Here is a 14889-nt window from a genome sequence, read left to right on the forward strand (position 1 = left end):
AACTGCTTTGAATATTTTTTTTAAAATACATTTTAAAAAAGAATCCTTTCCAATTAACAGAAGTCATGGATTAAGTACAGACTCCATTCAAACGAACTTCTCCAACACGCCACTATGGCTTACAGTTTCAACTGAAGTTGAAAAGTTTATTGCTTAAAAAACTGCTTGCTGAGAAAGATCTCACTCAAGTTCCCAGGCTTTGCTCTCTTTGTTTGACAGTTGCTTTGCTTCCTCCTTTCCCCTCACCTCCAAAATCCACCAAGTGAGGAAGCAACATGCCACTCTGCCTACCTTACTCAACAGGGTATGACAGAAAAGAAGTTGAAGAGTACAGAGACAAGCAACGTGAATGATCAAAGGTAAGAAGTGTCTGATCACCCCTTCTGTGAAAGCCAGAGCAGATTGAAGAATCTCAGAAGAAAACCACCGATATGCTAAGATTGATATTAAGTTGCTCATTTTTTTTTCATTTCACTTAAATAGGAAATGACATATCACTGTTTTTACTTCCTACAACACTGTAAGCACTGATGAGATTAGCAGGGCCTCATTTAAAATAAACAACAGCAGATACTGTTTTACACCATATGCAGCTAAGCTGTTAGCTACTCGCTGCGTGACAAAGAGGATTAAAAAAAAAAAGGTGTATTTGCATTCAAACATAGGAAGAACTCTTGTGATAAACTGTCACAAAAGTCTACTATGTCTAGAAAATACCTAGCTGAGGAATATTTGAGCTACATATTATAGACACTTGAGAAACTTCAGGTAAACGTTGCACTGTACCTGCCTGTACCTATTTTTTTTTCCCCCTTGGCACCCGCTGTTGGCCTTTTACCTTCTGGCCCAATCTACCAAGATCAATCTCACGTTTCACCACAAGATTTTGAAGGAGTGAAACCTACAGTTGTCCAGGCACATCAGTTCAAGAAGTACTATATGCATACTTCAAAAGTTTTAATAGACCTCACCACAAAATACTGAAGAGAAGATTGTTCAGTTCACGGGAAAGAACCATCGTGCACTGCCATCTTGACTGGAAAATGTCTACTCCATCTTTTTTCCCTTCTCACAGCAGAAAAAGAATACTTTAAGTCAGGTGTATGGATAAGCCACGGAAAATTATTTTTAAAGTATTTTCTGCTCTGGCTCACTTTGCCATTTTAAAGGTATTCAGGTCCATCATAGGAATAAGTGGAGAGGGGAATTTTTGATTTTTAAATCAACTATCACCAAGAGTCAAGCAGCACTCAGTAACTGTCTCCTCCAAATGCTTAAAGAAAGCAACACCAAAAAAGATACAACTGCAAAATACCTCATCCTACTAGAAATCAGCAATTATAGAAAGTCAGTCTTAACAGATAGATTTCTTGATAAGTTCACAAAAAACCAGCAAACTCCACACCACTGAGAACTGACTGCCAACTTCATTCACCTTTTCAACAACTAAAAAAAAAAAAAAAAAAAAAAAAAAAAAAAAAGAGTGCCTCAGAATTCCCTCCGGCCCCCTACATGACTGCATCCAACTGTCCTTACTTTCTCTTCCCATCCTGAAGAGTTTAGAAAAACCTCTTTGTATTTGAATCCAAATACAAGAACTGGAATAAATCAGTCTCGACACTAGCAAAGGATGGGAGATCCCTGTACCCAAGTCCTTTACAAAGGCAAAGAAATTACTAAAACACTGTATTTATCTCAAAATTTATCACAAGGTTTTTCTTAACTGAAAGTTATGTTTTAGCAGAGATTTTTTTTTTTCCCCTCAAATTTCCCCATCAGTAACTCCAGTGACTCACGCAGAAACAGAGAGCATCAAAACTTTGGAAAAGTAGCTGTTAAAATGGAAGCAAGTCAGCTGAGAAGGATTTCAGGCATCAAAACACCATTGCATTCTGCAAACTCAAACCTGTAAACGCCGATGAGACAGGGAAGAAAGATACAGACATGAACACACGTATGCAAAAAGCCGGGCTTCCATTTTTCTATCATGCTCCTGTTTACAACGTGTGTGCAGCAAATCCAGCTGAACCGCGGCATATGCCCGGCACACAATAGATGAGTCTAACTGGGCTGGAAGCGGTGAATTTGGCACACGTAGGTAGCTCACCGTATGTGCAACATACACTCCGTGCTACTGTATCCAGAATGCATTAGTCTTGTTTTGATTTAGAAACTGAAATCCCACAGAGGTCAAAGACACATGCAGGTTAAGACTGCATTACTACACAGGGGGGGCACTCACCCAAAATTCCAGATATAGGGACAGATCGCTGCAGTCGTTAATGCAGGTGTCCCTCTTTTCCAATTAAAAGAAACTCTCAGCTGTGCTATACCATAACTCTACACAAATAGTAGTGTGGGGGCTTTTATTTGGATTTGTTTTTTCCCTGAGACACTGCTTCCCTCCCCACCCCCCGCCTTTACCCTTCTCTCTTTTCTTTTGAGCAGTAGAATAAATATGATTGGATCTCAGTACATTGACAGAATACGGAGGTATTCAACTCTATTTCTTCAGAAAGAGCTGACTTTTCCTGTATTGCTCTTTTCACGCTATTGTTTACATTGGCTTGGCAATTTTTCCCATTCTTTGCTTCGACAAAAGAGGTCCATACCATTGTAGTTTCTGTATCCTACCAACTGCATTTATTCAAACCTGCAGCTTATTTTTCTCTCCAAGGACAGCCTTTCAAAAGGGGAAGGTCTAATTCAGTTTTAAGGTCAGAGTCCAATTCTTTCTATTACCAATGGCATCTCTGTGTGGTTTGTTTTTTTTTTTTTTTCCTTTAAGCATTTCATACAGCAGGCCTGTCTCCAAGACTCATCTAGCTGAGGATTAGAAATTTATATATATTTTTTTTTTAAATCCTTTTTCTTATAAACTTGTGCACAGAGTCCAAGGCAAAAGGCAATTCACCCCAACACATTTAAGAAACAATATCTTTTTGTTGAAAGACATGCACATTTTTAAGAGTAGGTTTGTTTTGGTTTTTTTTTCTAAAAATATTTTGGGGATAAACCTTTGCTTTTTCTTTTCAAATCATGTCTCACTGGCTGACAAAATGTTATAAACATTAATTCTGCATTTAAAAGCTTGTGTGTTACATACTGGAATAGTTCTGAACATAACGTATTTAAGTAAGACACCAAGCACTGATCTGTTAGAGGTGAGAAAGCTACAGATGAGAGATACGGAACCATGAAATAAGGTAGTGTTCCCATGAAATGGTTCCGTTATCCACTCAAAATGTTGCTTGATTCCAATTTGATTACGTTTACTTTTAAAGTTATCTTAAATTTGTGTTTCGGGAAAAGAGGAACGCTAGATGTTTTGTGAGAAGAGGAACCTTCAAATATTCTTTTCCTCTTGCAGTAAAATCTGGAAAACATACTTCTAGTAAGTGTACAGCTGTAAGCAAGTACACTGTAAATTGTTTTAGACTTCACATTCAAATTAGCACTTCCATAATCCCACTACATACAGTATATATAATATATATTATATAATATATATAATATAATGTATATTATATATATAATATATATAAAATATAATATATATTATATATACTGTATATATATTATATATACAGTATATATAATACAGGATCTGCAAGGGAAGTTCTATAAAATATTATTTTTTCATTTAATCCAGAAACTCATTTGTCCAAAGTCTGTAACTTCTCAGACAGCAATGGGGAAATCAATGCCAGTTTCTGTTGCTCTGAAATCCTACGGCTCTGAAACAGTTTTATTATGTCACGATTATTCTATAACTGAGGATGAAATATAATAAGAAATGGATCCCAGATATGTAGTCTTACAAAGCTATGATATGTATTGCACTTTTTATACTGTGTGAAAATATTCTTTTCCTCCATTATAGTAGATCAGTAGTAAATGAGTAAATGCAATTATGTAACTGACTGCATATTTTTAGATTTCCAGTTATTCAATATACTATGTGATACAACAGTGCTGGCCAGAGAGGTAAGCTCTTCATTTTCCAGGAATATCCACAGGCCATGTGACAAATTCATCAAGTCTGAAGTACAGCTGATGCCTAAAACAGAATGCCAAAAACACCACACATTTTGGGAAAACTGATCTAAATAAACTGGTGGAAGAGATACCCCAGTTGCTTTTGGGTGCCAGTTAACTACCCTTCAGAATTCCTACTGTGCATATTGTGATGACAGGTCTTCAGAAGCAACTCTGGCAGCAGAGGAGAAATGCTATGTTTGATTTTGTATAAACAAAGCAAGCAATGTTTTAATGACGTGGTTAACTTCTAACAGAATTTTGGGAGAGGGGAACTTTTTCTTCTCCTAAAACAACCTAGGCTGAATAATCCAAACATCAGAAAACTCAGCCAACACTATATAAGTGCAGTTTGGAAGCTTGCTGTGTTGTTTTTTTTCTTGCTATATACAATTAAAATCATGAGGCAACAGCTTTCACAAAATCCAAATGGGCTATTTTAAAGACACAGCTGAACTCTGAATAAGATCAAAGTTGTCTGTCACAATATAGTGAAAATACTCCTTCACAATGGTATATGTATAAAGCATAAAGAATGTTCATGGAAGAAACTTTGTTCTAAACCCTGTAAAAAGGCAACAAATAAGACAACAGCAGCAATACACTTCCATGAGAGGACTGGGGAAGGCAAGCCAAGGTACAGTTCAGGACTATGCAGGCAAAAGACACACATCGTAAATGAAGACAGATCAAGTCAGGCATGAACAAGCCAGAAATAAAAAGAAAATCCTGTTAATGCTCTGTGGATAAACAGCACAGACATAGTTCAATTCACATGCTAGAGGAAGGGATGCAAAGGCTGCTACTGGCCCACCTGAAACCTTCTCCAGGCTGAACATACCCAGCTCCCTCAGCCTTCAAATGCTCCGGTTCTCAATCACCTGGAGCCAGTTCAGCAGGGGGACACCAAGTTTACTGATGTCTTTCCTGTACTGGGGGCCAGTATTCTAGATGCAGTTGAACAAACGCAGTAGTCCGATCGCTCAGTCTCCTGGCTGTGCTTGTTCATGCAGGACAAGATGCTGCTGGCCTCCCCCGCTGGCTCATGTCCTCTTTGTGCCCACCAGGACCTTCAGGCCCTTTTCAGTAGAGCTGCTTCCCAGCCAGCCTCCAGCCCTTATTGTTGCAAGAGATTCTTCAGTTGCAGGAACAAGATTTTGCATTTGCCCTTCTTGAACTCCCTGTGGCTCTTGCTGGCCCACTTCTCCAGCCCGTTTAGGTCCCTCTGAACGGCAGTTCAGCTCCAGTGTAGCAACTCCTGTGAAACTGCCCTCCTTCCTTGGTGACAGCTCATGCCCTCCACAGCTCCCTCAGCTTCAAGTTCTCATTCTCCTCTTCAAAAACTCCTCCTGACTAATACCTTTTGCCAGCTCACTTTCTGCAGCAGCCTTCTGGCTGCAGTGAGCTGCTCCTGCTACTTTCCCAGACCCTTGCATAGGCCAGTTTATAAAGAGTTTCTTTTCCTCCAAACCACTTGCTTTAATTTTTACATGGACCACAATAACCTTCCCCACCTCCTACCAGAAGTCAATCCAGATGGAACACAAGTGCCATCATGACAAGTTAATCTTTCCCTCAGAAGTTATTTTTTCTAATCCATGGTAGAAGGTAAGATTTTATTTCCCCAAACACATCCTTGAACTAGTATTAACTACATTGATCCCTCTACCTCTGAACTGTTTTTCTTCTTTCCCTTAGTGCAAAGGAAAAGAATATATAAAGAACGTATAAAACTTATGTCCTTTTTCTTTATTTGAATTCACTTGTATAATGATACAATGAATAAATAAGAAGAACTGACCACGGGATTAATTCTTTTAACAGGAACACTTCTGAACTACACTAAAACCAAAAGCAGTTCAGCTTCAGAAGATAAGAAGAAAAACTAGTGAGGACTATGTATTAGACAGTTCTGCAGATGTTCAGTCATCAAACCTATTTACATACAAATACTAAGAGAAGAGATGAAGCTGTAAGAGCTTCATCGAAACTGCAGCGCCACAGGCAATAACTAAAAACCTAGTTCAGAAGGAGACATCATTATGAAAAGGCAAAGTTAACCTCTTAGTTTAATTGTGTAGTATTTATCTATTCATAGTTGAGAGTCTACTACATGGAAATTTTCAGGCTTTGAAAGCTTCAGGAAGATTTTGGAAGGTATATCCACTCCCACACCCCAGTTCATCAGGCAAATGGAGTTCATCCACAACTCTCCAGTAAAAATTCACTTTAAGCCACAACTGAAAACCAGTGTTTGAGAAAGTTAAGGAGTAAAGAAACATATAAAAAGTTGCTATCTTAGAGGGAAGATTTTTTACTACTAGTGTAATGTGCAATATAGCAGACTTACGGCTGCTGAGGGAACCATACATTTGAATTTGCCAGCATCTACGGGTTTAAAACGTGAGCATTAATGTTGCAATATAGCAGTTAAATGCAGTAAAAGGAATAAGAAAATTAGAAGAAAAGGAAAAAGACTCTGGTTATATACTTATAATGGTGGTAAAGCATTATTTTCCTCTGAGATCACCTTTAAAAACCTGAGGGCAACAGTCTTAACTAGAGACTAAGAACACTAGCTGTAGGTATTAAAATAGAGATTAGGAAGAGCTATCAACTCCTTTGACTATCTGAACTTTTACCACCTTCACTCTGAAGCCTGCGCATCTGATGGATCTTTGAGAAGTAGTATGAATCCCAATGACTAAGAGACAGCAGAGATTCAGAAGCCATCATTATAAAAGAAGCTGAGAAATAATAGGAAAAGAATTAGGAAAACATTACAATCACAATTCCGCAAAAACACATTACGGAGTAATGTCATCCTATCACAATACCAATTTGAAGCTGCCAGGCATGTACAGCCACTGATGCATCATAGTATTTTAGATTCCTTCTCAACTCTGGGGGCTGTTGAGCTTATACAACTTGCAGCCCTTTTTGAGAGTCTCATGAATACATAAATCATCTGCTCAGACACGACAAACCTCCTCCTGAACAGTTCTGAGAGTGATCCCTAAAGGTACTAAGCTACAAAACATGTGCCATAAACAAGAAACAAAAGAATATCTACCACTTGAGACTTTTTACAAGCAGATACAGTAAAAAACTACGTATGTATTTCCTAACAACCTGGCCCAGAAGAAAAAAGGAAAAAAAAAAATAAGTAAATTCTCCTACCTTTTTTCCCCCCCGTATGTCATACCAACTTTTCCTTGACTGATAAGGCCTTAAAGTTCTTGTGACACTGGCCTCTAAATGTCATCCTAATGTAAATGACATGTGTCAGTAACATGAGAAATAAGTGCTTTATGCCTATAAAATGCACTAGCAAAACAAGCCTTTCTTTCACTAGGCACTTAGAATTTACTATCTGCAGCCGAACTGGAGTCTCCAGACAAAAGTGGCAGTTACGATGTAACCTTTACAAAAACATTTCTTACAGGTAATGAAGTTCTTCAGATATAGGACTTCTATGTCCATTTGTGGTGGTATGTAGCAAGCAATTGTCATTCGATGCTTTTGCCGTGTCAATAGCTACAGGTGCCTATTTGTCCCACCTCACCTGTTCCATGCACAAAGGCACCACCTGCTACACAATCCTAATCCTCAGCCAGATTCCCCTGCAGATGGAGGACCTAGGAGGACACAGAGCAATGTGGTGAAGTTCTATAAGGGTAAGTGTCACCTCAGAGAGCTCCAGCTGGGAACCAACACTCTTACTTAAAATGCTCCGTATACACAGACAGAATATGGGCAGTTACCAGCAGCACTTCATCCTACACACATACAGGGCCATATACAAACACCTAGGAGACAAACTACAGGACTTTTTTTCCTCCACTAAAATCTTTTCTGCCTGCAGAGCTGCACACTGCTCAGCAAGAGGCCTGAGGTGCAGGAGGCATCAACAAAGCACTGAACACGGCATTCTTTAAGCAAGGCCACCAGGGCAGGCTGCACTCTTAACATGGGCACTGGCATACAGTTGGTCCATGTTAGTGGTCTCATGATGTGCACCACAGCAACCAATTACCCCATTGGAATCTCCTAGTACAGACAATTATGACCTTGAATTTTCAGAAAAACAACGAGCTAGAAGAAATCATAAGAGGGATCTGTCTTTTTTGCAGCTGAGAGTAAAAAATTACTTCTGATATCCAGCATACACTCTACTTCATAACTGCAACAGTGTGGAATTTAAAAAGGAAAACCAGACTAAGTCATTTTCTGACTCAGAATCCTTTATAAAATTTGTCTAGAGCCAAAGTTCATGAGGACAGATTGAATCATTCTCACTCCCTATTCCAAGACCATTGTAATTACAAGTGGCATTAGCTGTAGAGACACTTGTAAATTGTAATGCTAGAGTTAATTTTCTAGCAATTAAAACAATGGGGTTTGTATTTTTGTAATGCTTTCCTTTTGTTCAGAAGTTTATTAATTAGTCAGCACTCGCAACTTTTTAATTTTATGTGGGAATGAAATAGTTTTGTAGTTGTATCATAGCCTTGTTCAATCAGTTAATTTAAGGCAAATTACTTCTCTATACAACACAATACGTAGACATAAACTAGATAGCACATTCATTTAAACTGGATTTCATAACAACTACGTATCTACAGCATGCCAGTAATCGTAGCCATACTAATAACTCACTTAAAAAATAAATGCTAGAACTGAAAGGCCCAATAAATTCACTTAAAATGACCAAGAACTTCAATTCTCTTCGATTCACATGAAACAAGAATTACCAGAAGCTGAACTGGGGGGGGAGGGGGGGAGACTCAGCCCATTTAAAAAAAAAAATCCACACTTTTTACATTAATAAGAAAGTGTTACTTTGTACAACTTAAATCTGTTTCATTAGTATATTATTCTCATTAATAGATACATCTTCATCAATACTTATTTAGTTCTATTACATTAATAAAATAGAGTTTTAGGGAGCGTAATTAGCAATGTTTTGCAAATAATCACTTTTGCAACACAGAAACAGTTTTAGAAAAACATTAGATAAAACAGTATATTTTTATAATTATATGGGATTTGCGTAGATCGGATTTGCCCTCATCCCCATTTTGTAGTTGTCCAAAGACAAACATTGCAAAGCCATACAGTATTATCTGTTCTGCAACCTGAAAAAAAAAAAAAGTGTGAACCTACACATACCTGATCCTAGCACTAGAAAGTTCCGTCTGCCACAGGAATAAAGATTCAAACTACATACTTCCATTTTTCAACAGCAGACAAAACTAAGTTCTTCACCCATAACTTCGCATCTTTACTACTACATCACTGGTGAAATGTTTAATTTTGACCGTCATTTTGCCTCTTGGCACATAAGTCAGTTTCTTAAACAAACCAACCAATCACAATAATAAAAAAAAAAAACAAAACTAAGAACAAACAACCTTTCATAAAGAAGGGGAACATGTTTATGAACACCAACGAAATGCCATCACCACATTTAAGAAGCCCGTTCTTCCCTCCCTCTCACATAATAAATCTTATCAAAAGAGAAAAATTGGATTATATTTTACCAATTTTATAAACACTGCAATAATTTCTCTGCATGGTCCTAACTATTACCTGAGAGAAAAGGATAAAACAAGTGTTTTCACACCAGAACTAAATAACTGTGTTCCTAATACTACCAACACAATAAAAAGGGCACTGGTAAGTATTAGATATCATGAAATAAAGATTAACTCCTGTTCAGAAAGGACAAAAGTGGTAAGTATTATAAGCTAGGAAAGAACATCAGGGGAATAACTTGATGAATTAAAAAAAAAACCTCTTTATCTACACAGAGAATTATCCAAATGGGACTATTAAAACTTTGAAGTGAAAAACTTAACTATAATGCTGGAAGATTAAAAAAAAAACAAACCACAAAAATTAATAATAAAACTACCCCTCTGAAGTAAGGCTTCAAAGTCCTATTGTGAAATATTAAACAATGAAGTCTTTCCCGATTCTTTATGGCCACTGAACAATATGCTTCAGAACTAATTTCGTAATTGAAGTGTTTGAAAGAAACACTCTGGAAGCAAAAAATTCTTTTAATTAATACACAGAACACTCATGACATTCAAGGAAGACTCTCTTATGAAAATTTATATGAAATTGACAGTAAACTAACATCTGATGCTGAAATAAAAGAGTAGGAAAGTCTGATTTAAAGCTTTTCATAATTCTACCTTAGCAAGCTGCATAAGAATCAGTAACAAGAAGATGAATGATACTGAAGTTACTGACTGCTTAAGTGTTAAATTACATTTCAAAACAAATCCAGAAAAACATAATTGCTTCCAGGGAGCTAAACACTTGCGTTATTAATTTCCTAACACTGGCTGTTATTACAAACCAATTACAGACTTGTACTTAACACTTGTGAAAATCTTGGCAGTTTCGGATCAGAAAAGATCATGCCTCCTCTTATGTGTCACGAAGGCAAGAACGTTTGAAGTCCCTACTTTCCCGGTAATAACCAAAAGAGACCAAAAAGCTTCCAGGAATGGCACAAAGTAAAGCCGAAAATGCCAAGTACATATGGTCAAGTACATAAAGACAAACCTGCTCTCTTGATTACACATAATAACCAACAGCAGATTGCCATATATGGAAAATATTGTAAGTATTAACATAAAAATCTTTTTTCTTTTTTTTTAGTTAATATCCATAGATGCATCCTTACCAAGCTTCAGGCAACAAGAAAGCATATTCATGTGGTGAAGTAGTCTCTGGAAAATTGGAGAGAATTGCCTGTCTGTGTGGAAGTAAAGCTGATCCATGGAAAGTGAACAAAATTTCCAGGGCTCTGACATTGCTTTCCTGAAGAGCAAAACATTAAGTTGTAGAACTATCTTAAGATTGATTTAGACAGCAAATGAGCAAGAAATCTAATGCAACGTGTCATGCAACAAACATTTAATTTATAACTTTTCTTTAGCAATAAAGAAAATTAGCTCAGGGTCACTGCATTTATTCATTTACAATCAGACAAATACACCCCCCACCTCTTAAATTCCCTTTGAGATTCAACCAAGTTCAAAGTGAGTAAAAAACTGCACTTAAGTGCGTACCAAAACAAAATGACATTCTAGCAAAATAAATATTAATACCCGAGCATAAGTTCTTGCAGAAAGTACAATATTCTGATTTCTGAACTTCTTGAAGAATTCTCCATCGTAGTGCTGTTCAGCTGCATGAGGCCCTCCAAGGATTTCCTTTAAACGAAAAAAAAAAAAAAAAAAACCCCACACACAAAACAACAACAAAAGACCTTATAAAAGATTTGGTTTTATGCAAGACTTACAAAAGCATCAAAAAGCCTACACGTTTCTTTATCTGAGGATGAATAAATATGAGATATATGCGGAAAAGTATGCTGGTTTTCATTTGTTTCAGTATGAAAAAAACAGATGCATAAGGTAAGACAATTCTCTGTCTTATTTTGGTTAGGGTTTAGACAACATTAGTTACAAAAAGATGTGGTAAAAGTCATTACGTGACTAGTGCTAACTGCAAAGTTAAAATTAAAAATCTAAGCAAAAGACAGTTTGACATTCCAAGGACTTTCACTTCAGTAAGTTCATGGAAGAAAAAGATTCCTTAGAGAATCTGAATAGAACTTCCTAACTAGACTGACAGAGGGAAATAATAATAATCCCATGCCAACTCCACATCCCATGCTGTTGTATACCTTAATTCACTGCAGACACAGAATGTTCAAAGCAGGCCTCTGCCCAACTATACCTCTCAACACTAGAAGCCAGCCATTTGCAACAGTAAAGCAGGAGAAACACGGTAGCTTGAACAGAAAACAGCTTATTTTTCATAAGGGAGAGACTGTAGCATTTCAAGAAGACCATAAGCATTAATATTGCAATATATAACAAAAAAAGAGATACGACAATGTGACAAAAAAGTTACAGGAATACCTATGGAATGAGAACTCAAAAGAAGTGCAGCCAGCTACCCAGTGTCCTCACCTCATAGGTTTCAAGGCGATCAAGGTAAGTTAAGAGCTTCAGCCTGCTGCGGCAGAGTTCTTTCTGTTCCAGTGTCAGCCTGCATTCAAAACAGGAATTTTCACGCTTGCAATTGGTACTGTACATCACGTGCACATGAAGACAACAGTTACACATTTTAACAGCTTTCTGCGCTGGAATATACCAAGAAATTAAGTAAACCAAGAATTTTGATGCAATATAATGCCAATTTAAATTTAAACCACTTTCCTATTAGGAATAACATACATGAGAGAAATCACATTATTGCAACTGTGTATTATAATAAACCTATAACTCTGAATAAAACATTGCCTAACATTTCATTTACTTTGAGAAGTTTACTGATAATAGCAGTTCTTGACGCTTCTTGGCCTCTTTTTCCTTTCTAGTATCCACTTCTTCATCTGGTGACAAAAAGTCTTCATAGGGAATTTCAACGTCCATCTCCCCCGGTAAGATAAATCTGGAAGACAAAGCCAACAGTGTAATCAATGTTGATTAAAAAAACCCAAAAAACTAAAAAACAGATAACAAACTAATTTTTGAATAAACATACTAAAACAGCTTTCCGTATATGTCTCTACTAAAAATCTAGATTTTTATAGAAAAAAATAATAGTGAATTTTGCTGTTGTAAAGCAGCAGGCACTCATCACAAGCCAACAGGACCATCACCTCTTGTTTCCACCCTCTCCCTAAAACAAACAGAAAAAAAATAAACCACCAACTACACAGCTATGATGGTTGACAGAAGTTTCTAAATTCCACAGGTAGCACTGGGATCGGCAGCAGCTCTACAGCATACCATGATAATAGATGACTGCACGACAAACGAACAGCCTCTTCTATTTCTACCACCAGGAACTGAATACTGAAGAGAATTGTCTCTGCATTTATTTCCCCACTGACCCGCTGTGTTTTGCTTTGTTCTGCTCCCCACTTGAGCAACAGAAGATCATTACAACAATTAAGACATGCAAAGTGTATTTATAGTAGTAGTTGCAGCTTCCAGAAGAGGCAACAGAAACAGAATCTCACAGAAAAATAGTGACATCAGATGTTCTTTATGATGAAGAAAATAAAGAGCATCCAAAGAAGAAGGAAAATGCAGTACAAAATAAACAATGATTTTACCTTTGTAAAAGGTAAAATGAGAATAGATATCTTGTGGGCATCTTTAAAATAGTTTGATTCAAAGCGTTACTTTTCTTTCTGTCCTGCAAAAGCACCTTAACATTTTCATTAGTGATTGATAAACAAGTTGTACCAAATTATTAGTAAGGATTTCATACACCATTCTTTCGAAAAAGAAAACAAAACAAAAAAATACTCTTCCCAAACCTGCCGCCATCTTCTCCTTTTCCTATGGCCACAAGAGCCTCCAAGTCCGTGCCTTTCAAGCCATACTGAAGCAGCTTCTTAGCAGCATCGACATTCTCTGGAACTCTTTCCAAGCACTCATGAAGAACCCATGCACGCTTCTTAATTTTGCTCTGTCAAAGAACAACAGCATAGATACAATGTTAAATGCTTTAATCCAAAGCAATGAAACTGGGAGATGTTATTAAAGTCTTCTAATGTGTTTCTTCCACTTAAGAAAATGTCAAGTTACTTTTATGACTGAGAACATCAACCAAGAAAAGAGGTGAGAATGCAAAAACCATCATTCCTTCAGAGTATATATGGCAGAAAAAGGCACAGAAATACCAAGTGATTTGGCAGAACTTTCACAACAAATGGAACAGAAGTTATTATTTGTATTCCTTAATTAGTATCACACCTCCTTACACTAAATAAAATGTGATGGTTTGGGGCTAGAACATAGTTGTTACAAACAGAGTTTATTCCACAATAGCACTAGAGTAATTTTCAGTATCAAATAGGATTCTGTGACAGAAAGGACACGCCTGGGTCAGATACTGGCCTTATCTACTGATCTTCAGTTGAGATTACATAGCACATGGAGAATAGCTACTTGTAAAAATCTTATTTTGACATTCAGTTTTGACTTGAAAACAAAAGTTAGACAATATTTCTCTTCATCTCTTGGAAGATTTTACACTACAGTGTCTGAGTTTGAAGTATTTTTTCCAAGCCAAAAGAAGCCATGTTGGAATCTACTGCAAAGCTCCAGTTACAGTTAGCAGAATTCACTGTAAATTTTGTTATTCAAACTTTGCTATATAGCAACTGATAATAACTTCACCTTCCCGTTTAATTTTCCAAAATACTTGGAAGTTCTTCAAATGTTTTATATTTCCAATTATTATTATTAATTTGCCAGGCAACAATCTACTGCTGCATGTGGTGGAGAGATTATACTACAGAAAGCATTCTGCTATTAACAGAAATTAGAAGATACTCGAAAGGAAAGATTGCCATTACCTTCCAAGGTCTCCAGATCAGACCTTCAGTTAAGCTAACAGAATCACTCTCTTTTACATGACGTGTAATGGAATTTGCAGGACAGCTCTCAAAATTGCCACCAATTTGTGTTGTATAAATTAGAACACAATTCAGAATTCAATTTCTGTAGAGATAACGCAGCCATTCTGATAAGAAAGCCTAGAAGTCACAAAAAATAAACCCACCAAGTAGTCTTGAATTGAAGCAACATTAACAGCCGACTTCCTCCACTGTCTTTGATAGACAAGATCAGAATCAAGGCCATATGCTTGAGCCAAAGACAAAGCTTCCCCATATTCTTCATTATCAATCTAAAAAGCAAACACATGAAAGTCATCTGATTTCCATATTAAACAACCACACATGTGTTGAAACAGTAGAGGGATAATTATTGTGGTATGCTTAAGCAGGTAGGGAAAAGAATGGCT

General features: G+C 36.9%; 1 protein-coding gene across 1 annotated transcript in view; it reads right to left on the reverse strand.

Moving 5' to 3' along the window:
• NBAS (NBAS subunit of NRZ tethering complex) overlaps nt 1–14889 on the reverse strand; it is a 194984-nt gene that overhangs the window by 149441 nt on the left and 30654 nt on the right. The window contains 6 exon segments of the mRNA XM_063330494.1: nt 10739–10875; nt 11166–11270; nt 12036–12114; nt 12385–12519; nt 13397–13548; nt 14647–14772. Of these exon segments, the coding sequence (XP_063186564.1) occupies nt 10739–10875; nt 11166–11270; nt 12036–12114; nt 12385–12519; nt 13397–13548; nt 14647–14772 (734 nt within the window).

This window comes from Chroicocephalus ridibundus, chromosome 3 (genome assembly GCF_963924245.1).
Source record: "Chroicocephalus ridibundus chromosome 3, bChrRid1.1, whole genome shotgun sequence".
NCBI lineage: Eukaryota > Metazoa > Chordata > Aves > Charadriiformes > Laridae > Chroicocephalus > Chroicocephalus ridibundus.